Source organism: Brienomyrus brachyistius, chromosome 8 (assembly GCF_023856365.1).
Source record: "Brienomyrus brachyistius isolate T26 chromosome 8, BBRACH_0.4, whole genome shotgun sequence".
Taxonomy (NCBI): domain Eukaryota; kingdom Metazoa; phylum Chordata; class Actinopteri; order Osteoglossiformes; family Mormyridae; genus Brienomyrus; species Brienomyrus brachyistius.
The window spans coordinates 13747090-13773392 of record NC_064540.1 but is presented as its reverse complement, the minus strand read 5'-3'; the positions used below and the strand labels follow the sequence as shown (position 1 = coordinate 13773392).

At 42.7% G+C, this 26303-nt stretch overlaps 1 protein-coding gene across 2 annotated transcripts in view; it reads right to left on the bottom strand.

Annotated features, from left to right (window-relative positions):
- Positions 1–601: 601 nt before the first annotated feature.
- Positions 602–26303, bottom strand: part of LOC125746995 (calcium/calmodulin-dependent protein kinase type 1-like) — a 54773-nt gene continuing 29071 nt past the window's right edge. For both annotated transcript variants that reach the window (XM_049021642.1, XM_049021641.1), the window contains 10 exons: positions 14901–15032; positions 9904–9978; positions 8342–8480; positions 6301–6427; positions 6049–6124; positions 5320–5432; positions 4262–4340; positions 3843–3930; positions 2664–2805; positions 602–2285 (listed from right to left, as the gene is read on the bottom strand). In XM_049021642.1, the coding sequence (XP_048877599.1) occupies positions 2182–2285; positions 2664–2805; positions 3843–3930; positions 4262–4340; positions 5320–5432; positions 6049–6124; positions 6301–6427; positions 8342–8480; positions 9904–9978; positions 14901–15032 (1075 nt within the window). In that variant the 3' untranslated portion in view covers positions 602–2181. The remainder of the gene's footprint in view (positions 2286–2663; positions 2806–3842; positions 3931–4261; positions 4341–5319; positions 5433–6048; positions 6125–6300; positions 6428–8341; positions 8481–9903; positions 9979–14900; positions 15033–26303) is intronic.

Genomic DNA, 26303 nt, shown 5'->3' with positions numbered 1-26303 from the left:
AATTTAGATATTTTTTCTCAAATCAGACCTTTCCGAAATGCCTTGTGCACATGTATACACTGGTGCATGATAATTCCATGGTAGTCGTTTGTTTACAGCAAAAGGGGCTAAATTCTCAGAAGGGATTCTGCCGTTAAGGTACCTGGTGAGATTTGCCTCTAATCTTTAGTTATATAAAATTAGATAGGCCATTTATCCTGATTTCCCTTTAAACTACACGAAGATAAATCACCATAAATGACACCATGATACAGATGGCATTGATGCTGACTTTAGGATGTCTGTGTGTCTTGTTACACATTGTCTGAGTTCCTATGACTCTGAATCAATCACAGGTAAAGCAACTGAAAATGAATGTAGATCCTGAAGAGATATGCCTGTCAACATGTAAGCAAGCCAAGCTACCCCCAGATCTACAGGGGGGCAGTGGAGCCCCGTAAATAGCTCTAAACACAAAGCGACATGGAAATGACTGTAAATGAACAGAAATGGCGCGATGATGCTGACTGAGCGATTCTAACCCCCAAAGGTCATTTCCTTACATTGTACAGTCATTGCAATAGTCTTGCCCATAGTGAAATGATGAGATGAGTGTTAAAAATCATTTAGTTACATTCTTTAATTCAAGTCATTCTGTACATATGCAAGGGTACATAAAAATATGAATGGAAGGAGACTACTGTATATTTTAAACGATAAATGCTAATGCTATAGTTTTAGTAAAATGTCTTTAATAAAAGTTTTTAATATGAGTATTAAAAAAATAATGTTACTTTAAAATGGTCAGACTTTGACCTTTCACAGAATTATCTGCAATTAATGAAATACCTGCATATGCTTTCTTTCTAAAAGAGGAATGTTAAAATCTTTACTAAAGCATAAAAGAGGAAAACTCCAATATTTTAAAATTAACGCAATGTACTGTCTGATAACCAGGTTTGCCCTGATAGCATTAGTACTCACAGCAACCACAGACCTTAGAAAGACAATGAAAACTATGAAAACACATTAACAGCGCAGTTTTCAATTTCAGCATTAATGAGTGGGTGGATTTACAAAGATTTTATGTCAATATGGGATGAAAGAATGAACAGCACAGTATGGAATGGGCACCTCTGGCTGTCAAAGAAAAGACAATCATCGTCGTCAAAAACAAAGAAACTTGAACATTATGACAAATTATTGTAAGTTATTTGGGGATTGGAACAAAGGGACAAGAGGACGCATTCAGCACTAGCAGTAGCTCCCTGGAAGCTAACACTATACGAATGCTAATAACAACTTCGCAGATATTTTGATAATTAAAAGGCATTTGTCTTACATGAATCGATAGATGAGACACATAGTCATTACTGAAATTACATGGATTGACTATGCAAATGACATAACTATTGACTGGAACTTAAAAATGACAACTGTTAGCAAACAGATGATGCTGTAATTCCAAGGCACTGAAGGGAATGGACACTGGAGGACATTCCTGCTTCGACACGCTTTTAACAGCTCTACTCCCAGATCGCATTTCTATGGTAAATTTCAACTGGGGCCTGATGTTGATGTACCAGCTAGCTGTACATTATGATGGCAGCTGAAAATGAAACACATATAATTAAAACAACAAAAGTAGGAAAAAAACAAGACATAGTGAATCATTTGATGCCAGCTATACTGTGGGTGGACTTGGCATCTAGCCAATGGTAAGCTGGCCTTGCAGTCAGCTAGCTGATCCTGTGCCACATATCTAACAGGGAAGATAACTAGCGGCCTTCCCATGAAGAGAAAGTTTTCAAATTCGGAGGCAACAATTTTCTCTGGAGACTAACGTTTTGGATGAGCCTCATATGGTGTTTCTGCCTGCTATCTCTTTTTACTAGGAGATAAATGAAAATGAAAGATATACGAAATAAGAAACAAAAGAACACGAGTTATTTCTTAATAAAAAAGACAAATGCTCTGATGGCTGCAATGTTACCCATAATACATCTGGGGCATTCCTCTCCACCTCGCTTCATGTTAACTTTCACGTAGTGATTCCCTTCGTAGGCATAGTGTCCCTCCCCACCCTGGATTCTTTACACAGCAGCGCTCCCTGGTGGGGGCCGCTGGAATAACTCTGTATTCCTGGCCAGACTGGGGTTCTGGGCTCCAGTGAAACATTTTGCCCTTGCGGCGTGGTTCTGCTCAGACTCGACTAGCAGGATGGCAGCGAAAGGTGCAGTTGTGAAGGCCGTCTCGCTCAGCGCTGCCCTCTGCTGTCCTGACACACACACCATCGCAGTGTGGGGCTGAAAACAGAGGCATTCAAAATAGCACCTGAGGTCACTGTGACTGCATGGAATCTAAAATATTAAAAAGCAGAGAATTTGGGAGCTGATGCCGCTTGAAGCTAGGACAAACACTTTTATTTTTATTCGGCATTAGTGCTTGGCTAACGTGGAAGCCTCATAGGGTATCTTTGTGTTGATAAGTTATATTTAAATGGCAAGTTGTGTTAGAAAGTGGCAGCTATGTCCTGAATGGGGTGTCACAGGTATATTAGACATATTAAATGTGAATAAACTAGAAGGCATAATCATGATGTTTAGTAAAACCTGTTTAGTGATTAAGAGATCAGCATAGCAGGAATATACTCAGGACAGGAAGTCATGCAGTGTCAGACTCACTGCTCTCCTCCTCGTCCCCCTCAGGAAGCAGGAGATCCCCGTGGCACGGGCTGGTGGGCGTGTTCTGGCTGGGGCCCTCCTGGCTAGTCCCCAGCTGTAGCCTCCTCATGTGCCTGACCACTGCCGTGGCATTAAATGCTTGCTGCAAAGGTCAAAGGTCATGGGTCATGTGACCATATACATTTTGCAGAAGTAAATTATAGTACTGTCCTCTCTTGCACCATAAAATCAATATCAAAAATTCAAATCTTTATTCAATCCATTTTTTATTTAAATTTGAAGCCAGTATGGTGTGTACCAGATCAGCATAAAAACCCGAAATTCTTGTAACTTTTCCATTTTTTTTTTCCATATGGTATAGGCTACTACACACCTAGATTATATGGTATAGCCTACTACATACCTAGATTATATGGTATAGCCTACTACACACCTAGATTACATGGTATAGCCTACTACATACCTAGATTATATGGTATAGCCTACTACACACCTAGATTATATGGTATAGCCTACTACACACCTAGATTATATGGTATAGCCTACTACACACCTAGATTATATGGTATAGCCTACTACATACCTAGATTATATGGTATAGCCTGAATAATGTTAAAAAAACAGTATAGTTAATACATAAATAACATAGTCATTTATTATCATTGTCAATTAATAAATAGTGTACATAATTGCGTGTGATATACTTTTATATGACTGGCAGTGCAGTAAGTTTGTTTACACCATCATCACCAGCATGGCTAGGACGTTAACCCTGAGGGGATAAAGTATGTATGTATGTATCTAGGAGTTTTTCTCCTCCATTATAATCCAACAGGACCACCATTTTATATGTGGTCCATCGGTGACCAAAACAACATGACTATATATCTATAATTGGCCCGCTGATAAACAAATGCTAAATGCTATTTTCGCTTTTCTCCTATATTCATGAAATTTTCAAATTTCTTTTGGTTAAGGAAACCAGGTACTAACGTAGGTCTTACGTAAAGGTGAAGTGGCAGAGGGCAAATGTTCATAAAGTGGGGGATACCTGTATATATGTGTATTGCTTTTCTGGCTAAAAATATTAAAATATAGTTTTTGATGTATAGCCCCCACCTCCCCATGCAATCTCGGGCCCATATGTCCGATTTGGCAGCAGCATTGGAAGCCAATTACCTTCCACTTGCTTTTGGCAAAGTTCTTCCTGATCTGAGCACTAACAGATTCGTGAATGTTCTTGTCCAATGCAGTGTCACCCGCAATCCTGCAAAGCAGCAAAAGTAGTAAGTGCATGAAAGATGAACTGGAGGCCTTCCTCGGGGTCTCCATATTTAAAGCTAAAGGGGGACGCTCATCCTGGGTGATGGTACAGTGGGCCGATACACAACACTCATAACATAACTGTCATCCATGTTCATGGCTCAGTAACAGCTTCAGAGTTTGGGGAAAGAGGGTTTTCTCCTTAACTTTCAGTCACCGGCTGAAAATACTGCAATCGTATCTGACTTCCCAGCTTTATGACAGACAATGGACTGTATGGGCTGCAAAGCCTGGAAGAGGGTAGCTGGAATGTAGGGAATAGGGAGACTGTGTACCAAGGGTGCTGCAGAGCCTGTTCACATGTGTAGCGCTTTCTGGGGTCTTTCTCCATCAAGTGCACAATGAAGTCTTTAGCTGTGAAGACAAGTAGTGAGTACAATACATATATAAAACAAATACTTCACATACTACTCTCAAAGGAACACTTCATAGTATTTAATGAAAATGTGAAAAAATTAATGGGAAAATGTTAAACCTCCAAAATGTGTAAAACAAAAATGTTACATAATTCAGTGCAGAAGCTAAACTATTCCAGTAAACGTTTAAACATTGTATCTAAGGATTCCATTCTGCACTACTGTGTATTACATCTGAGAGTTTTCATCATTATCGGATGTTTTAATTACACATTAGTGTTTTCATTCTCTGTTACCACATGTTAATCACACATTAAGGTTTTCACTCTTTATTAATGCATGTTAATCACACATTAGTGTTTTCATTCTCTGTCACTGCATGTTAATCACACATCGAGGTTTTCATTCCCTGTCACTGCATGTTAATCACACATTAAGCTTTTCATTCTCTGTCACTCCATGTTAATCACACATTAAGTTTTTCATTCTCTGTCAATGCATGTTAATCACACATTAAGCTTTTCATTCTCTGTCACTGCATGTTAATCACACATTAGTTCTTTCATTCTCGGTCACTGCATGTTAATCACACATTGGGGTTTTTATTCCCTGTCACTGCATGTTAATCACACATTAAAGTTTTCACTCTGTCACTGCATGTAAATCACACATTATGGTTTTCATTCTCTGTCACTGCATGTTAATCACACATTAAAGTTTTCACTCTCTGTCACTGCATGTTAATCACACATTATGGTTTTCATTCTCTGTCACTGCATGTTAATCACACATTAAGGTTTTCATTCTCTGTAACTGCACGTCAATCACATACTTTCATTCTCAAACATTTTCACACATAATGATCTCTTGACAGAGGCTTGAAAAATGACACACAAATAGAATGGTCTATCATTTACATTTTTTTAAAGCTGTCATTGTCATCATGGACTGGGGTGAACACAGACAGTAACAGATACCTGAGTCTGAGATGTCATCCCAGTAAGGAGAGTCGAACTCATACTCCGCTTTCAGGATCTGCTCGAACAACTTGGCATCGTTCTCATCATAGAAGGGAGGATAACCACATAAGCTGCAATGAGGGGAAGACAGGAGCAGATATCATGAGATACTCAAAGAAAGTAGCTTTTAGATGCAGTACAACCAATAAACCAAAATTTCCTGAATTAAGGTTGGACAGTATAGAAAAAAACACCATTATGATATATAGTAAATTTAGCAAAATGACTGAAACTGAAAGTATTAAGATTTTTAACATTATGCTTTTTGGAGTTTATTTGTGCCTTTCATAAACCTGAAATATATAAAACATATTTGTCACAATAAACTGTCTGTCTGTAAGCCCATGCCTGCAGACCCCCCCCCCCCCCTCCCCATACGTATGGCAGATACAGCAGTAATATGGTAAGATGTGCATTTTAACACCTAGACATCGGAGTTTGAAATGCTACATGAGAAACAGTCAAATGAAACACAGCGGCAAGACAGAATGAATCTAGCGGCAAGACAGAATGTCTGGCACGGGCCGCTTGGATCTTAAACACCAGAAAATCTTGGCAAGCTGCGGAAACGTCAGAGGAGTCCTGGAGAACAGACAGCGTGTGGGAGAGGGAGAGAGAGCGGGCTGACTGTGGGATGCGGAGCTAGCAAAATCTCCACAGAGAACATGTGCTATTCCTCTCACTCACAGGATGTAGGCGATGACTCCTATGGACCAGCAGTCCACTGCCTTGCTGTACGGCTTCTGGGCCAAAACCTCTGGAGCTGTGAAAAAACAAATCCATCCATTAATTCCAGCCATTTAATCCCAGACCGTTTAATGTTGCTTGTATTTTCCATATCCTAGTGTGCTTGTCCCCCGTGACCCTAAATAGGACAATTTATTACAGAAAATGGATGGACAGTATGTTCATAAAACAAAAATAGACACGATGACCTACCAACGTATCCAGGGGTTCCACAAGCAGTTGACATGACACTACCAGAGCCCTCGATCTTGGACAGTCCAAAATCACTGATCATAATCTTGGAGTCCTCATCCATACTGTAATACAGCAAGTTTTCTGGCTGTGAACAGAATGAAGGGCAGATGACCGGGAGGCATGTCAGCAGTGTCTAACCAGGCAACATGAAACTGGCAGAGGTGAATTGAGAAATCAGAGATGAGGAGTTTCTACTGATGGTACTGTGCAGATGAAGGTCCAGGTCTGGAGAGAAGCTGGAACAACTTTTCAGGAGGATTTCATACTTGATTTGGGTGAACAATGTGTTTCAAGGATGGATATTTTTGCAGTTTTTTTCTTGTACAGAAATACACGGTTCTTCAAAATACAGAAATTTACTCTTCTGGTAAATATATATACAGTTACACCTCGGATAGCAAGTAACTTAGTTTGCGAGTGTTTTGCAAGATAAGCAAAAATTTGTAATAAATTTTTACTTGATAAATGAGCGAGGTCTTGCAATATGAGTATTATATATACGCGTTGTCTGCCGAGGGTCAAGTGATCACAACTGAGCCGATGGTTCTTCTCTCTCTCTCTCTTGCTGCGGGATTGTAGGTAATCGTCTCCCATGCTTGGTCTCAGTTGGCGTGCCTCACTCGTTTAGTCAAAATTTAGTAAAAAAACACCACCTGAATAAGGGTGTAGCAGTGCGAGCGATGAATCTGTTTAAAGACAATGCAATGTCCACATTTCCACAAAATCGAAAAGGAGGCAAAAGCAGCTGTCACTGGATAGGCTCCTTGTTAAAGTCTCACAAAAAGAAAAAGATTCCAGTGAGCCAACAGATAGCAGTGATTCCGTTAGTTATAGTGAAAGTTGTCCTACAAAATAACCCTCCTCTTCTCCTCTCTCTCTCGTCTCCCTCATACATCCATGATTCTTTTCAAAGGTAAAGTGTAGGTTAATTTGTCTTATGTATTTTTACATTATATTTTGTATCAATCATTTTTATATGAATATTTCTGGGTTGTGGAATGAATCATCTGAGTTTCCATTATTTCTAATGGGAAAATTCACTTTGATATATGAGTGCTTTGGATTACGAGCATGTTTCCGGAACGATTTCTGCTCGCAATCCAAGGTTTTACTGTATTAGAATGAGAGACCCTATATACCTTTCAAAACATAGATGGCAATGCGGTTTATAATTAGCACAGTAAACATCACATCTTCATGGCTGGGGGCCCGATAACCCTCTCTAGATGTATGTAGGTGTTCTTGCATGTTCCTCCCATGTTTCTTTAGGGTTCTTCTTGGAACTCTGCTTTATTTCCTCAGTAAAAAATGTAAGATTAGGTCAGTGGTTCTCAAACTCGGTCCTCGGGACCCACTGCCCTGCTTGTTTTCCAGCTATCCCTGCCCCACACACAAGTCCCAGCTGTCTTTCAGCTTCTGATTGACTGAACACACCTGATCCAGGTAATCAGCAGTGTGCAGGGCAGGGATAGCTGGAAAACAAACAGGGTAGTGGGTCCCGAGGACCGAGTTTGAGAACCACTGGATTAGGTGAACAAGTATCACTAAATTGCCAGTAGTATGAGATTGTGTGTGTGAGCATGTGCTCTGTGTTGGACTACAGTAGCATTCCATGTAGGGTGTTCCCTGTCTTGTGTCCTGCATTTCCTGGGATGGGTTCTGGGCTCATCAAGGACAAATACAATTGTGGAACACTGTATGATTTCACCAACCAAAAACAAAGCAGCAGGTCTTCATGAAATATTTAGGGACATTAGTTATTATATTTGTACAATGAGTCAATAAACCAGCAGAGTCAGTCACTATGAAAGACCAAAACGAATCTCTGTGCACTTCAGCTAAACGGTTGGAACCTGCAGCAAGACCCCTTCGCCAAGCCCCTACAGCAAATTAATCTGAGCTCCGAAGACTTACAGGAACTGCTATAAAACTAGAACGGGACCTATGAGAAGCAAACCTCAGCTGAGACTGCACTGCCTGCTCCCTCCACCTTCCTCACCTTCAGGTCCCGATGCACGATTCCCATATCATGGAGGTACTTCACGGCGTCCAGAATCTGCTGGATCAGCTTACTGGCGTCTTTCTCCGTGTAGAATCCCTTTTCCACAATCCTGTCAAAGAGTTCTCCACCGGATACTCTGCGTGAGAAAAAAAATGTCAAGTATCTACACCAGAGAACATAATCCAACACTCGCGCTCCGGGAATAAGGAAGGTTAAGCGTAGGGCATTTCAGGTGTCAGTCCCTCTTTTCCTGGCCTCCCTGAACTGGCACATACCTGACAGGAACAGCCGGAAAACTGACAAAGACTTGATTGCAAAAGTATTCTGGGAACCCGCTTCTTTTAACATATGAAGGATTCACTCGTTTGATGTTTTTTGACCAGAGCCTGTGTGTCTCAGCCTTCACAGCCTTTATCACCACACTCATATACACACAGAAGTGGATTTGGCCATTTTAAAACTGTATTTACATTAACACAATGTGTGCTTATGTTTGTGCTTGGCTGAGATGGCCATAAACGAGGCCAGACCCATGCTTCCTGCTGTTGCAAATGAATCACTCTCTGGGTGTTTATTCTGTTACTTTAAAAGTGAAATCATACACTGTCAGTAGAGTTCTGCCTGTGCTGTTTTCTCAAAACAAGTGAAAAACTTGTGTTTCTGTGAAAGTATGCAGCAAATCCTTGGCATTACCATAGCTGCCAAAATAAAAATACTGGGCCTGACTCTAAGCTACTGCGCCTGATTAACTGCGACACACTGCTGACCACCTGCTGACGGGCCGGTCCAGAAGCTCACGCCATCTGTGTCTGCCTCCCTATCAAACTCAAGCTGCCACACTGACGAGCAATTCGCAGATATCAAACACCGCACATTTAGTCGCGTTTTTCACACCCTCCTTTAAGTTAAATTATTCATACTTAATGAGTTTAGGGCTGCGACTCTCCCAAATTACTGCTGATAACTGGTTAGAGATGTTTAGTCATTCAGCTTGATACATAATGAGAAGCTCGTCTAGCACATGAGAGGGAAAATCTAGAAAACAGGAACAATCCAAGATTCCAAGACACCTGGAATCATTCTGATCTCCATTGTCCTACGAAACTTTACCCCGGAAAACATGTGTCAGGATCTGTGTAACTTATTTCACTCCCTCTCAAAAAAAACCCTGAACCTGGCCATCATTTTGATTTAATATTTTATGGTAAGTAGCATAAACAGAGAGATCTCAGTCCCTTCACTTGTGAAACCAGAAACATTAAATGTGGAGCACAAAGGAAGGTACCCAATGGTATAAAGGGCCCTAAGGGACAAAGGAGGGACCTCTCACCTTTTCAAGAGCATCACAACTTTACAAGGAGTTACATACTAACATCAATCCATTCTCAATTCAATCCATCAACAATCAAAATTGTCTGTTTCTCAGCTCTTAATTATCTATAAATTAAAATCAGCAGTGGGAGGCATTTTAAAGGGATACATCCAAATAGGCAAAGGAAATTTTGACATGGTGGGACAGATATAAAGACAGGCTGGAGGAGAACGGACCAAACACTTACAGCTGCATGACAAGGTAGAGATGAGACTTGCTTTCAAATATGTCCTCCAAGGAAACAATGTTGGCGTGTTTTATTCTGGAAGAGAGAAATGAATCAAAATTATGACAAGAAGAACAACAGCTACCGCAGCAAGGCTGCATTGCATTGTGGGTCCAAATTCCACATCTGAAAGGGTGTTGGGTGAACACTGTCACACTCGGAGGAAATTCTTTAAATGGACAAGACAAAAAAGTAACACCATGGGCTCTGGTTGTCTACATTTACAATATAATGGCTCAAAGGCTGTAATTAAATGCAAAACAATTATTTCTTCCATTTTGGAAGAAATCAATTTTTGGGGGAAAGGGAAACTGTTCTGGGAGCAGCGGTACAGTAATGGTAAGAATGAGCTTCCCTGTCTCAGGCAAGGTCAGGCAACTGAAGGGAACAGGAAGTGAGATTAAACATAAGGCCAAAAGCCTGGTCGTCGCCCACGTGACAAAGGGCCTAACTGTGCACACAGGAAGTGAGATTAAACATAAGGCCAAAAGCCAGGTCGTCACCCGCGTGACAAAGGGCCTAACTGGGCACACAGGAAGTGAGATTAAACATAAGGCCAAAACCCAGGTCGTCACCCGCGTGACAAAGGGCCTAACTGGGCACACAGGAAGTGAGATTAAACATAAGGCCAAAACCCAGGTCGTCACCCGCGTGACAAAGGGCCTAACTGGGCACACAGGAAATGAGATTAAACATAAGGCCAAAACCCAGGTCGTCACCCGCGTGACAAAGGGCCTAACTGGGCACACAGGAAGTGAGATTAAACATAAGGCCAAAACCCAGGTCGTCACCCGCGTGACAAAGGGCCTAACTGGGCACACAGGAAATGAGATTAAACATAAGGCCAAAACCCAGGTCGTCACCCGCGTGACAAAGGGCCTAACTGGGCACACAGGAAGTGAGATTAAACATAAGGCCAAAACCCAGGTCGTCACCCGCGTGACAAAGGGCCTAACTGGGCACACAGGAAGTGAGATTAAACATAAGGCCAAAAGCCTGGTCGTCGCCCGCGTGACAAAGGGCCTAACTGGGCACACAGGAAGTGAGATTAAACATAAGGCCAAAACCCAGGTCGTCACCCCGCGTGACAAAGGGCCTAACTGGGCACACACTATTTTTTTGTAATCTTTATACAAATTAAAGAAATCTGCCACTCCTGAGTACAGGAAGAGGTTCTTTCTGTCTCGTCTGTCTCGTGTATTCTGACATGGAATGTGTTGTAAATTTCTGAGTAAGAAAAAATCCATTCTTGCTTTAGGTTAAAAAAGGTTGTGTTTCGAGCCCAGTGCTCATTACATTCAATTTTACACTGATTACGAAGCTATTCATCTCAGATTCTGAAGTCTTAAGATCAGAAAAAGGCCGCAATACCTCCATGAAATGTGAGAAAGTCATGTGAGCAACTGCAGGGAGTGTTCACCTTTGCACTGGGTGTGCACTGGGTGTGCACTGGGTGTGCACTGGGTTCCATGAATATTTGCTGCAAACCTGCACCCTCTTAGTGATCAGGCGAAGCTGTCCTCTCCCCAAACACTCCCAGCCATGTCCAAAACCTCTTCATGTTTTGGCTACAACCTAGATACCTTGTATGAAAGCCCAGTATGCTGCGAGGTGGCATTTAATAGCCCAAAGGACAATAAGTTTCACAAAGCAACACCTCTGTGGTATAGAAAAGAAGATACAACGATGAGATTCTTAGCAGGACAGCAAAGTGTGATTTCCTGTGGGTGATCATGTGGTTTTACATAAGAACAATAACAAATTAGCTGGTATGGAATGGTCACTCATATAATGTGAACTTCATTGATATTAATGTATTACATTATAAAGACTTTAAACATTTATAGGATTTGGATTTAAAATTTGAAATTAAAATGTGATTACAATTTTAAGCGCAACAAAAAACATGTGACAATATACTGGCTAATTTTAATTTGTAATGACTAGAAGAAGGAGCTCTTCCTGTTCAAGACATGGCATTTACAAGCAGAAACTGGCATTGATGCGCTGCAATTTGCCACCAGGTGTCAGTGTACTTCCATATAGGCCACAGAAAACTAGAACTTCGTTTTCTTCTTTCCATGCGTTGAGTTCATATTTCTTCAACAAAGAATTACCAGAAAATCACAAAGAATTAAATGCTATTTTAATTTTGCATCTGCACTAAAATTTATTCTGATTGGTAATCAGAATAACTATAGTTTAAAGTCATCAAACGATGCTTAAAAAATTTTCTGCAATTGCACCTCCACTAGTGTCCCACTAATCAAATCATCAGAGAAACTATAGAATAAAAGAGAGAATAAGAAGAGTGCATTTAAAAGAAATCATGTTCCAACAGGGGAAACCCTGAAGAGGATGCCCGAGAGGGGAAAACCCTGGAGGGTACACTCAGGAGGGGAAACCCCGAAGGGCCTGCCTTAGAGGGGACGCCCTGGAGGAGACACCCTGAAGGGCCTGCCATAGAGGGGACGCCCTAAATGGGTCGCTGTGGAGGGAACGCCCAGGAAGGAACATCCATCCATCCATCCATTTTCCAAACCGCTTATCCTACTGGGTGGCGGGGGGTCCGGAGCCTATCCCGGAAGCAATGGGTACGAGGCAGGGAACAACCCTGGATGGGGGGCCAGCCCATCACAGGGCACACTCACACACCATTCACTCACACATGCACATCTACGGGCAATTTAGCAACTCCAATTAGCCTCAGCATGTTTTTGGACTTTGGGGGGAAACCGGAGTACCTGGAGGAAACCCCACGATGACATGGGGAGAACATGCAAACTCCACACACATGTGACCCAGGCAGAGACTCTAACCCGGGTCTCAGAGGTGTGAGGCAACAGTACTAACCACCGCACCACCATGCCACCCCGGAAGGAACATCAGTCCAGCAAAAAATTTAGAGACATCAATTCCCCAATCACTGTTTCTTGATTGCAGGAGAAAAGAACAGCACCCTATAGTAACTGGCACACAAGTAAGGGAAATATAGCAACAGAAAGAGGTGGGGGTCGGACCCACAACCCTGGAGGACTGAGGCTCCACAGATTCCTGCTGAGCCGTCATGCTGGCACCAGCTGTTCCACGGGGAATGTAGAGAACCCTGTTTCATCTTCTCAGAGGTAGTAGGTGAACCGTCAAATGAAAATCAGGACTTTCCCCACATCTGAGTACGTGAATTTTCTCCACATTAGATGAACTGCAAGCACTGCAATGCACCTGACTGCTGTGGTCGCCGTAAAGGGAAGGCAGGAAGAGAGCACTGATGGAAAAGCATCAAAAGCCAAGAACTTAATCCTCTTTAATTAAACACTCCATTATTGATCAATGGGGAGCCAAGATCAGTGAGAAAGAAACTGTGGATTTTAACAGCCAAGCCAAAGGGAACAAAGATTCTAAGCTGAAATGAAAGAGGAAGAGAGAGGAACAGAAAAATCCTGGTGTGTGTGTGAAATGTATATATTGATAATGTATATATTTCATTGTGAGGACCAAATGTCCCCCACACTGTGATAAAAACCTGTTATTTTGGTGTTGTGAGGACCACATTTTCAGCACCACAAGGGGAAATTCAGTTTTACAAAAATCTGTGAATGCAATCAAAAAATTAAAACTGCCAAAAGTCTAGTATTTTGTTTGGTTACTTATGGTTAAGGTTAGAGCTGGGTAGAGGTTAAGGTTGTCAGTTTGAAATGAGGGTTTTTCCCATAGAAATGTCGGTCCCTACAAAGATATGAATACATACGTGTGTGTGTTTGTGTGTGTATTCACACATCGGCAGTCTAATCCAGCACGTTACACAGCATGTTTGTATATCACCTGCTTGATGGCTGTACTTGTTAATAATGTACTTGAACAGTACATGGAGGACATATTAAAAGTTAAAAGCGATTTAAATGAATTACTGAATCATGGTATAAGTGCTGCATTAGAAAAAGAAATTAAAAGGCAAGTAATGAAGTTGTGAAAACTTGCCAGACAAAATACCTACCAGGCAAAAGCTCAAGGGAAACTTTAGGCGGGGGGGGGGGGTGGGGAACTGGAAGGGTTAACATTTTTTTTCCTCATGCCAAAACTGGAAGTGTCATCTTCCTGTCTGTGGTAACCACACTGGAGGAGCATATGAACACATCACAATAATGTCACTTCACAGGTGCAGTGTGGTGAACAATGCCAGTGAAAAATCAAGGTAAAAAAGGAACAGAAGTACGCTGAAGCCTTCTGCACGTCCGCTGTTCCGCTTAATCAGATGCAACATGGGCAGACTTAAGGATAAAAAAACGCCAATACTGTACAAGCCTTCAAAGATATCTTGGTATTGTTGGCTGGAAGGCGATTAAACTCCAGCCACATGCAAAGAAAGAAAGCAGAGTGTCAACATGAGCTTAATTCATCGGCACTCCTATCATAAAAAGCGAGAAGGCATCAGTGCTGGGTAGCCAAGCAGGTGGTTTGATGGAATCCCACAACAGAAACTTGTTTGGCCATAAATGGACCACGATTCCCTCAGAGTCGCGAACGGCAGGCGAACACTGTCTCCCCGCTCCTTTCCTGCTGCTGCATTATAGGGAACTCCATGTAGCCAAGACTCCTCTGTGTCTGTCGTAACCCTGGCAACAGGGACACTAAAAATAGAAGAGCGGCTCCTTTACTTCTGACATTTCCGGTATATAATTCTGGAGATTTAACAAAAGCTATGTTAAGTACGCCAATGCTGTGGTAATTATGGCTTAATAGAGGTCAGAAGCTCAGATTCCTTCTGTAGACACAGTTCAAACTGTATATGAATTGGTCATCTCTGAGTCTCCAACTTCTGTATATTTGTGTTTGCCTGCCACGTCATTGCTTTCTGTTCTTCTGCGGACAAATTTCAATGTTTGCCAATCTTTCGCCAACCACAAATTAGTGTAGCAATGTCAGCGTGACACAGCCTCAACCATAACGCTCTCACTCACTTATGAAGGACGGCGATCTCGTTCTCGATGCTGTTCTCTTTCCCCTCCAGGGCCTTCTTGGGGATGCACTTGATAGCCACCAGCCGCTGGGTCCTTTTCTCCTCTGCCAGGACGACTTCTGAGAAGGCTCCCCTGGTGCAAGAAGAAGAGATGGGAACGGTCAAGTAAACCGGCACAGGGATGCATGTAGCACACAGACACTGCAGGGGACCACAGAGCACGTGAAGTACAGGGAACCAAGATGTTTGCAAGTCCTGGAACACCAATGGTGGAAGGTCCTACCAGAAAATGCAGTGATGAAAGAAGCCTGCATTGCCAATACAAGCTTGTCAAGGTTGCCACCTGAGTCAAGGGATAATAGTCATAGGTCAATGGCGTACAAATTCTTGGAAGGACCTTCCAAAGCAAACCATGGTTATAAACAATGGAAAACCCAATAAATGTCTAGACAATACTATGATATATAGTGCATTCAAAAAATGGATATAGCTGGGGGTGGGGGGAGCAGCAGGGGTGCTGTGAATGATCACCTTGGCAACCGATGCCTTATTGAAAATTTTTTTTAAAAAACAATAACCACACATAAGAAAGTCACACTCACACGCACATACAAAGAAACACAGTATATACCAAATAATGAGGGGATCACAGAGACCCAAGAAAGACATCAGTGCTGTAAAAGCTGGGTCATGAATCTGTGTGAGATCCGTCCCATCAAAAATCCCATTTAAAAGGGCCAAAACATCGCAATGCTGCGCAAAATCACCGGACACTGAAAATCAGGGATGGCTGAAGTCTTACAAGACCTATTAGAGGTAATTCTGGTATTTAGTAGAGATTCTGAATTATGCAAACGATAATAAAATATTACATATTCATACAAAACAATGAAAACGTAATCGCTGGATATTCCATAGTGGACATGTGGCAAATAAAATAAATCAGCAGGAAGCATAACAGGGGAAGCACACTCACTCTCGGTGAAGGAGGCCAGTGATCCAGACTCTGGCCCAGTCCCAAACTACATCCTCGACACTCCGCCACCATTACGAGTCACATTCACGCTCCCTCACAACAGGCCCTATGCACTTACACTGAAGGGAATTTTAGCAAGAAAGATGAGACAGACTCTCCCTCACTGCGCCCTCTTCAGGCTTCAGTAACACTTTATTTAAGGCCATGTGTTTAGCAATTTATAAAAACATGGATCACCTCGTCTGAACTGCAGGTGGTACGGCTGCTGACAATTTTTTTGTTTTGAGTACATTTTAGACACACACACACACACACACATACACACACACACGTGTGCACACCTCCTGCCGATGACCTAAACCACAGATAATAGCAAACCATCCACCGACACCACATATACCATGACTTTCACGTGTATTATTGTGTGCACGCATTATATCATGCCTACTCCTCTCGGGAAAATTAGCTGTCTTCAAAAACATAACATTCATGTGTTTAAACATTCAATAGTATTAACTTAATACTAACTTTTATTTTTTTATGTAATTGTGTTCTTACATTTATACGGCAAAATATCATCCTCAATATTAATACAAAGCATTGAGGGATATTGAAGTGGTAGTGATGTTGCGTGGGATAGTAAGTAACACTTAAAATAAAGATGTTTCTCAGCATTAAACTTTACATTTGTTACATCTTAGTTAACAGCTTATTGTTGGTCAAAGTAAAAAATAAGGAACATTCCCTCAACTCAGTTACATGTGTATTTTGAACAAATATTTTTGCCCTCCCTTAACACCTGAAAAATGCTGTTACTGCAAGTTCTGAAAGTGAGTTTCATTTGCGCAGAAACTTTGAGTACATTTAATTATTGAGTACGCTGGGACATTGTATATAGCCCCTTGTTTGATGATGTTAATATTCAGACCATCCACAGACACCACTGTTAATAATGTTAATAATTTCTCTGTGTTTCTGGATTGTATGCGGTTTAGGGTTTATTGAGTTCTTAACAGGACCAACACAAGTACTCAATAGAAAGACTTTGCTCTTCCGCTTGAGTTGAGTGTCTTAATTCCGCTCCCTGTCTGTTTTTATGACCAAGAAAAAGCAACACTTTGAGGTACCAGAACTATGGTAACTGACTTGGTGGAGACCGGCTGTAAGAAGAAAAACATCTAAGCTTAAATAATTAAGAAGATTTATGCCACAGCAGTTGTAGTGATATGTTATTTTAACTTAATTAGATTTGTAAAAATAAAGGCAAATTGTTTTGGCTGTACTTAAATATTTGTTAGTCTAACTTTAAAATACTCATAGTTTACTCAATAATTTAAGCCAGAATAATTAACAAAAAAGCATTCAAATTGTTAACTTAATTTTTATACGTTCAGCCAATGATTTGTGAGTGTGAGGTTAGGGTTTGTAGGGACGGGTTCGGGATCGGGCCTCTGAGTGTGGTGTATCGGTACTTTACTCAGCGGCACACAAACCTGCATGTGCACACCTGGATGGCACACGGCCTGATACATGCCATCTCATCCGGTAAGCAACATAATGAGAAGGCTGTTATTGCTGCCTGTCTGAATTAGCAATCGAAATACTTAGAATTTCCCACCATTTTACAGGTAGCAGAGGCATGTCTCAGCTTGAAAGTCATATCATAAAATTAAAGAAATGTTTTTTTATCCTCTTATTTGAATGTTGAATAGTTTCAACATGCTGCCTTAAAATATGTGCATGCGTGTATATACAGGGGACGTAAAATGAAACCGAAACACTGGCCGATATAGTGTCTGAGGTTTCACACCTAAATGTGAAGCCCAGTGGCCGATCTTCACAGATTGCACATTCCAATATAAGAGCAGAAGGTTAGATTAGAAGGTTAAATTAGCAGAGCAGTAGCACAGCAGTATATGACATCCTGCAATTCACACAATGTAATGGGGGACAGTTTAAAAGAGGACAAATTGTTGGTGCACATCTTGCTGGTGCAACTGTGACCAGGACAGCAAGTCTTTGTGGTGCATCGAGAGCCACGGTATCCAGGGTAATATTGGCATACCGCGACGAAGGATGGATCACATCCAACAGGAATAACAGTGGGTGTAAGGAAGCTGTCTAAAAGGGATCTCTGACCATTAACCTGGACTTTATCCAAAAAACTTAAAACCACAGCTGCCCAATTCACTGCAGAAAACTATTCGTTGGGAGCTCCACAGGGTCGATATTCATGGTCGGGCAGCTATAACCAAATCTTTGGTCTCTCGTGCCAATGCCAGTCATTGGTTTCAATGGTGCCAGCAGCATAAATCTTGGGTTGTGGACGATGTGAAACATGTATTGTCCTCTGATGAGTCCACCTTCACTGTCTTGCCCACATCTGGGAGAGTCGCGGCGTGGAGAAGCTCCAAAGGGGCTTATCATCCAAACTGTTGCATTTCTATGTTATTCTGTTTGTTCTGCTCTCTGATTTATTTGGGTCGGTGAAGGAAGGTTGTATACTGTTTGCAGTAATTGACCATTATTTTGATATGCCATATCAATTTACACTGAACTTGCAATCGACTTTTATTTCGATCCGTTGCCTTTAGTTTGATGCATATGCTTTTTATTGTGGGATAGGGAACCTCCAGTAGCACGTAAAACTTGGACGTGTGCAAAATTAAAGTCTTCCTGGGTCTTTTAGTTTCTTATGTCTTTCAAAGCAATAGCTGTAAGCATATTTTTTACTTGTTTCATATCTTAATGAAGATCCACCCCATTTAAACAGCATTTAAGCTATAGATGTTCTCCACTAGCCCAGTTCTCTGCCAGCCAGACACAGACTTACCGTTCACAGTGCAGGTAGATGCATCAGAGGGTAGAGTAGGGGGAACACTTCCCCAGCACCAGGGGATTCTTGCTAAACTTCACCCTGTGCCTATATCTCATATCAGTTCTCCCCTACTAAACTATGATGTAGGAAATTGAGAATAACTCTCAATAAAGATGGAATGTAGGTACTGGTTACTGGGAACTGCTCACCTGAACCACATGGTTCTGATGGCTCACATACACCTCAAAATATATAAAAAAGGCAATGAGGCAAAACTGCATACTGGTCTTGTGAGTGCTATTTGTTACCTGGTTCAACTTTACAATTACATACAGACCTGCTTCCAAGAATACAAGGTTTGATGCAATTTCCAGTCCCCTGGAAACACTAACACTTCCAGCTCTGTTTCATCCTCTCCTGCTCCAGTGGGTGCATACCTCCCTCAAATCAGGCCATCCTCTCCTGCTCCAGTGGGTGCATACCTCCCTCAAATCAGGCCATCCTCTCCTGCTCCAGTGGGTGCATACCTCCCTCAAATCAGGCCATCCTCTCCTGCTCCAGTGGGTGCATACCTCCCTCAGCTCTGGTCATCCTCGCCTGCTCTAGTAGGTGCATACCTCCCTTAGCTCTGGTCATCCTCTCCTGCTCCATCTATTTTCCCAAACCGTGTATCTTACTGGGTCGCAGGGGTTCCGGAGCCTATCCCGGAAGCAATGGGCACAAGGCAGGGAACGACCCAGGATGGGGAGCCAGCCCATTGCAGGGCACATTCACACACCATTCACTCATACATGCACACCTATGGGCAATTTAACAAGTCCAATTAGACTCAGCATATTTTTGGACTGTGGGGGGAAACCGGAGTACCTGGAGGAAACCCCACGATGACATGGGGAGAACATGCAAACTCCACACACATGTGACCCAGGCGGAGACTCGAACCCGGGTCCCAGAGGTGTGAGGCAACAGTGCTAATCACTGCACCACCATGCCGCCCCCGAATAGTGATGTATTTGTGATATTTTTCTATTGCAGTCAGTTGCAGTATACGGAGCCCCTATGAGGTCTGGGTGGGAAGATATTTTTTTAATTATTTCTGAGTTCCCTCGCAATGCTTTTCGATTGCTAATGATAACAGTACTGTGTCCATTAAAAGTACAAAAGAAAGAATTATCGGACTAATAACCTAAACAATATAGTCCAGTTGTGTGTCTTTTAAGTGATTCTCAAAATCGGTCCTCGGGCCCCACTGCCCTGCTTGTTTCCCTGCTATCCCTGCCCCACACACAAGTCCCAGCTGTCTTTCAGCTTCTGATTGACTGAACACACCTGATCCAGGTAATCAGCAGTGTGTAGGGCAGAGATAGCTGGAAAACAAACAGGGCTGTGGGGCCTGAGGACCGAGTTTGAGAACCACTGCCTTAAACTACAGGGGACATTGCTTATTGCTATTTTCATTTATGTTTTTAAATGTATTCATTAGCAATTGCAGTGTCTATTCACCATCAGCAATTGTAAACAAGACAGCTGGTCTATTGAACATGAAGTGCACATACAAACATTGAAATATTAATATTAATATGAATAATAATTTAAAATAGCCCATAAAGAAATCTAGAAAAGCAAAGGCTGTTAATTGCTTTCGTTGAAAAATATTACAGCCGGAAATCTGAATATAAAGCTGACTTTACCGCGGTGTCATAGTTAGGGTTTAAACCCGAATCCACTTTCGGGAAAACCTCCCTAGCTGGTATTCATGCTTGATGATGTATGTGGGGATATGCGGATCTACACTGAAATATTCCAGAAAGTGGGTTTGAGTTTAAACCTTAACACTAAAACCCAATGACGATATTGAGTTTTGGATTCTATTTCGGCTTTGGTGAATAAACGGCAGTGGAATGTCGCCTGATTCATTACAAACAGGGAAGGTAAGATTCATCGATTGGCATCAGTGCACCGACATAAAGTTCACAATACGACCCCGATTAAAACTGCGTGCACCAGGTACAATTTGGGATGCATCGTTTCTAACATCTTTGCATTGGCAATATCCAATTATTAATGTAGAATAGCTACATACATACAGTTAAATCATTTCGCTTTATTGATATTATTATTTATTTATGGAGCAACAGGCATTATTAATGTTTTCAGGGGTCATTATGCTTCCAGACCACAGTAGGACATTTCTTGTATCATGTTTCTTTTATCATGTCTTTGTAAGCTGTTGCACACATTCCCCACTGGGTCAATCATCTAAAGTCAGACTGTCACCGCGGTAACCGCACCTCCCTCACCACACGCGTCACATCACCAACATACCGAAACACAGTGCAGAGTGCCTCAGCAGAAGGGTCCCGGGCCTGGCCTGCACCTCCCTCACCACACGCGTCACATCACCAACATACCGAAACACAACGCAGAGTGCCTCAGCAGGAGGGTCCCGGGCCTGGCCTGCACTTCCCTTACCACACGCGTCACATCACCAACATACCAAAACACAACGCAGAGTGCCTCAACAGGAGGATCCCGGGCCTGGCCTGCACCTCCCTCACCACACGCGTCACATCACCAACATACCAAAACACAACGCAGAGTGCCTCAGCAGGAGGGTCCCGGGCCTGGCCTGCACCTCCCTCACCACACGCGTCACATCACCAACATACCAAAACACAGTGCAGAGTGCCTCAACAGGAGGGTCCCGGGCCTGGCCTGCACCTCCCTCACCACACAGCATCACATCACCAACATACCAAAACACAACGCAGAGTGCCTCAGCAGAAGGGTCCCGGGCCTGGCCTGCACCTCCCTCACCACACGCGTCACATCACCAACATACCAAAACACAACGCAGAGTGCCTCAACAGGAGGGTCCCGGGCCTGGCCTGCACCTCCCTCACCACACAGCATCACATCACCAACATACCGAAACACAGTGCAGAGTGCCTCTGCAGAAGGGTCCCGGGCCTGGCCTGCACCTCCCTCACCACACGCGTCACATCACCAACATACCGAAACACAACGCAGAGTGCCTCAGCAGAAGGGTCCCGGGCCTGGCCTGCACCTCCCTCACCACACGCGTCACATCACCAACATACCAAAACACAATGCAGAGTGCCTCAACAGGAGGGTCCCGGGCCTGGCCTGCACCTTCCTCACCACACGCGTCACATCACCAACATACCAAAACACAATGCAGAGTGCCTCAACAGGAGGGTCCCGGGCCTGGCCTGCACCTCCCTCACCACACAGCATCACATCACCAACATACCAAAACACAGTGCAGAGTGCCTCAGCAGAAGGGTCCCGGGCCTGGCCTGCACCTCCCTCACCACACGTGTCACATCACCAACATACCAAAACACAGTGCAGAGTGCCTCAGCAGAAGGGTCCCGGGCCTGGCCTGCACCTCCCTCACCACACGCGTCACATCACCAACATACCGAAACACAACGCAGAGTGCCTCAGCAGGAGGGTCCCGGGCCTGGCCTATACCCCCTTCACCATGCCACATCACATCGCAGCACCAATATACTGAAACACAAAACAAAGTGTCACGATGGTGACTCTCCAAGGACCAGATTCAGATGTGTGTAATGCTTCGTGATGCGTGTAATTCATCTATAAGCAGGACATGGGTTGCTAGACCATATATGGTGTTTCACTTGCTCACAGATTCCTCTAACAAACAGCTCCTTATCTGCCCTCAGAGCCCTCGCAGCTGCCCTTCTCAGTTCCCGGTACAGGCCGAAGTTACCATCAAGACATGCACCATGACTACTGTCAATAATATGCAGGGTGCCCTGCGAGATGCATCACATGGTATCATGTCGAATCACACTGCATCGCAATAGGGGTGAATCGTATCATTATCCCAATACTGCTTCAAATGTATCATTAAGGTATTGGATCGTTGGCAATGCATCAGGATGTGTATGGCATCGCCTCAGTCATGGAGATGCACAACCTTAGCTGCAACACCCTATTACTGCTCCAAATCAGTCACCTTGTTAAATAGCCAGGGGATATTTGATGACTCATGATGAATATTACTTATTATTATTAGACATATATTTCAGCACTTATATAGCACTTCATGCCTACCTTGTATGTGATGTCATCTCCCATTTCAAATAAAAAAAATATAGATAAATTAAACAGGCTTGGCATGGTAAGACTAATTCTCAGAGGGCCAGGGGTTACCATGATACAGTGCTCCCTTGGGGGCAGAGGGGTTAGCACTAGAGAGAGGATGAAAAAGCTGTTTGTGAGGGGGGGGGGCTGGCAGATTATACCAAGAGGAGATACCACACTGATTACATAAATAATATTGCTAAAGCTCTGCTCCAGTTACGCACCACACAGTTAGCCTGTTTTGCTAGTAATTCATAGGAAATCTGTCCCAGTTTGTGTCCAGGTCTATCCTTATCAAGGAAGCCAACATAACACAAGGTAGACAGGTCAGGAGATCCTGTCCTGCCAGGAGCTGGAGAGGCAGATGGCAGGGGAGTGGAAGAAAGCACACTGGGTGTAATTCATTTAATGGGAGAGAGCCATGGGCCCCCCAAGGGGCCCCCACATTCCCACCATGGCCCCCCCACATTCCCCCCGCTCTTTTCACTACGTGCCCCCCACGTGCTCGCGGGCAGAAATGGAAGTGTGTGACTTCCAGGCTTATGGACACGCGTCGGCAAGCCGGTACCTGCTAAGCGAATAAAAATGCCAGCACTGAGTGGTACGTAAGCCTGGAACAGCCCTGGAAAGAGAAGATGGACCCAGAAGCAGACACTACTACAGAAAAATGGGCAGCTGCCAGGACAAAGTGTGTCCCGTGAAGGCTGGGTGCTTTTTGGATCGAAGATCATGAAAGACGACTGGAAGCATTAAAATGTCAGTGGATCACAATCTTTGTATGAAGAGCTTATGACCCATTTCCAATTTAAACAGAAAAACACCCACACGCACAAAAGTGCACCACCCAGTAATCCAGTAATCCATTTCTGCTGCCAGTAATTACATAATAAATTCATTATAAGCATTATTATAGGGAGGAGCACACCTGAGCTGCGCCAAAATCATGACAGGATCACAGAAACAATCCCCCCCCCCCCCCCCCCCCCCCCAGTTGATATACAGCTGATGTCACGGGCACGGTCACATGCTTCTGCTGGTCCCACTGTGGAAAACCAGGCTGTGTCGGTAATAAAAGACCCAGTTTGCTCCGTCATCAGCCATGATCGGAAAGAAGCCAATGGTAACTGGCCGAAGCACTCGCTCAAAATAGCCCACAGGAACAAACAGCGGCAGTGATGCACTATTAAATATGTGGTATACGACACAAAAACAGGCTCATTTAGGAGATTACAAAAACCGACGCTTGCAAGAAACATTTCCCTGTGATGTGAGTCGTTATGAACAGAATAACAAAAAAAAACAGGTACTTGTTCCTTAAACATTTCATGTTTCAGCGAATATTTTCTGATCTTGGATTTGGGAACTGGGAACCTGGAGGACCAGAACTGGCTGAGCAAAGTCCTCTGCTCCGTATAGCTAATCCCAGCTGTTGGGACAGAGGAGTGGAAAAGCTCCGTCTCTATCCAGAAAAAGCAAATACAGACATCTACAGGCAGATAGCAAATACCACACGATGCAGCCATGAATACACAGTGTTGAGTCAGAAACTCTTGTCCTGGCCTACTGTAAATGCTCGTAAGTTACTTTACATTTCCAGTAGTGTGGGCCAGAGTAAACATACCCAGGAAAGGCACTGAGCAGTGGAACCAGGCACTGTTAACTAATGTTAATAACTTGTGCTATCCAATGGATGGGCAGCTTGTATTGTCATTAAAAAAGAGCAGAAGGCAGTCAGCAGTGCTCCGCTGGAAACAACCGGGAGCAGGTCGCAATGCAGTCATTTACTCCATCCATCCATTCATCCCTCTATCATTCCATCCAGCTGATTATTCTGGTCAGTGTTGCCGAGTCCCTTGGAGTCCATCCTTGGTAGCACAGGACAAAAGGCAGGGGTACAGCCAGAACAAGATGGGGTTGTTTATAAGATTTTCAATTTTCATGGCCTCAGATATAAGGCATTTCATGTACACCACGTCTGAGAAAAAGCAAACACACCACAAAGTAGCTGCTATTATTATTGCCAGCTTCTAAGGATGTGGCACCTGCAGGGCTCCCCATGGAGTCTGCATGTCCTCCACGTGATCAAAATCCCAATCAAGGCCCAGACTGCCGGTACTTTAACCAGCTAGGGTGATGCTGTGATTAGTCGACGCAGGCAAGAGCGTCAACGCTGAAAATGGTTCAACATCGATATTTTAAATCAATGCATATTTTTTAAAATTATTTTTAATAAAATTACCTTTATGACGTCTAAGAAGCTTCAATTCATTATAACAAATGTTTGTATTTAATTTCACTACGTAATTATGGTAGTTCAAGATATCACAAAACGAAAAGGTGGTTTTATCCTCTGTAAAGCCTCGGTAGCACTATGCAGGAGCAGCAGAAGAGGAGAGACACAGTCGTCAGAAAAGGCACGAGGCTTTTAAATATAAGATAAGATAGATAAGATAAGAAAAACTTTATTTATCCCGAGGGAAATTCTTTTGTCCTTTACATGCTCAGTGCAACAATAGGAGTAAAGGTAAGGTGAAGAAATAATAGTGCAAAATAGCTATGAGTGATACTGTATTGTAACTATATAAATACACATAAATACTCATACTCTGTAGAAAGTTAAAAAATACTAAAAAAAGAATAAAAATAAAAAGAATAAAAAAGAATAAAAAAACTATAACTAAGCTATAACAAACATAATAAAATAACAGATTATTAGTGCATGTAAATATCTATTGCCCTTCTAGCTGCTAAATACATCATCATTAAAGCCATAAAGTTGTCTGCCTGCTACCTTAGAATCTCCATAGAATGAGTGTTTGAGAAAAGGTTTAGATGAGAATCTGGCCTTATTCTATGTTGATTGACAGTCCAGTGTGTGTGTTTGTGTGCCTCGGGCATGCTGCGATTAGTGATGTTATCGTAAGCTAAAACTGAAACAAATGCACAATAAAAAAAAGAAAATATGTCGTTATTAAAAAAAAAATGCAACGGACTTCATCTGCAAAAAGCATCAACACGAAAACCAACGTCTTTTACCTTATTCAATCACAGTATCTCCTCTTTTAAAAGTTCGTTTCTCCATCGGCACCTCAGTGCTTATTGCTTCCATGATTTACCAAAACAGTAGCATATGGCGTGCTCCGTTAACTGAATTTAATAAAACATAAGGATACGCGAAATCTATACAGATTGCTAAGTTTTGGGTGTCACAATGCTCAATAATAATTTACTGAATCTCATTACAATTTTAGGCAGCCAATCTGCTTATCGAGTTCCGTGCGAAAATAATGTCCATACAGTGTTGAAAAGCCATCATCCATTATCTAAAGGGCTAGAAAGACATGCGGTTTGTTGCTGTCAAAATAAAATTAACTTAAATTAAACAGTCAAGTTGATTTTATCATTTTAGATTAATCAACCAACCAGTAAAATAGTTGATACTGTAGATTAATCCACAGAAACATAGTCGTTAG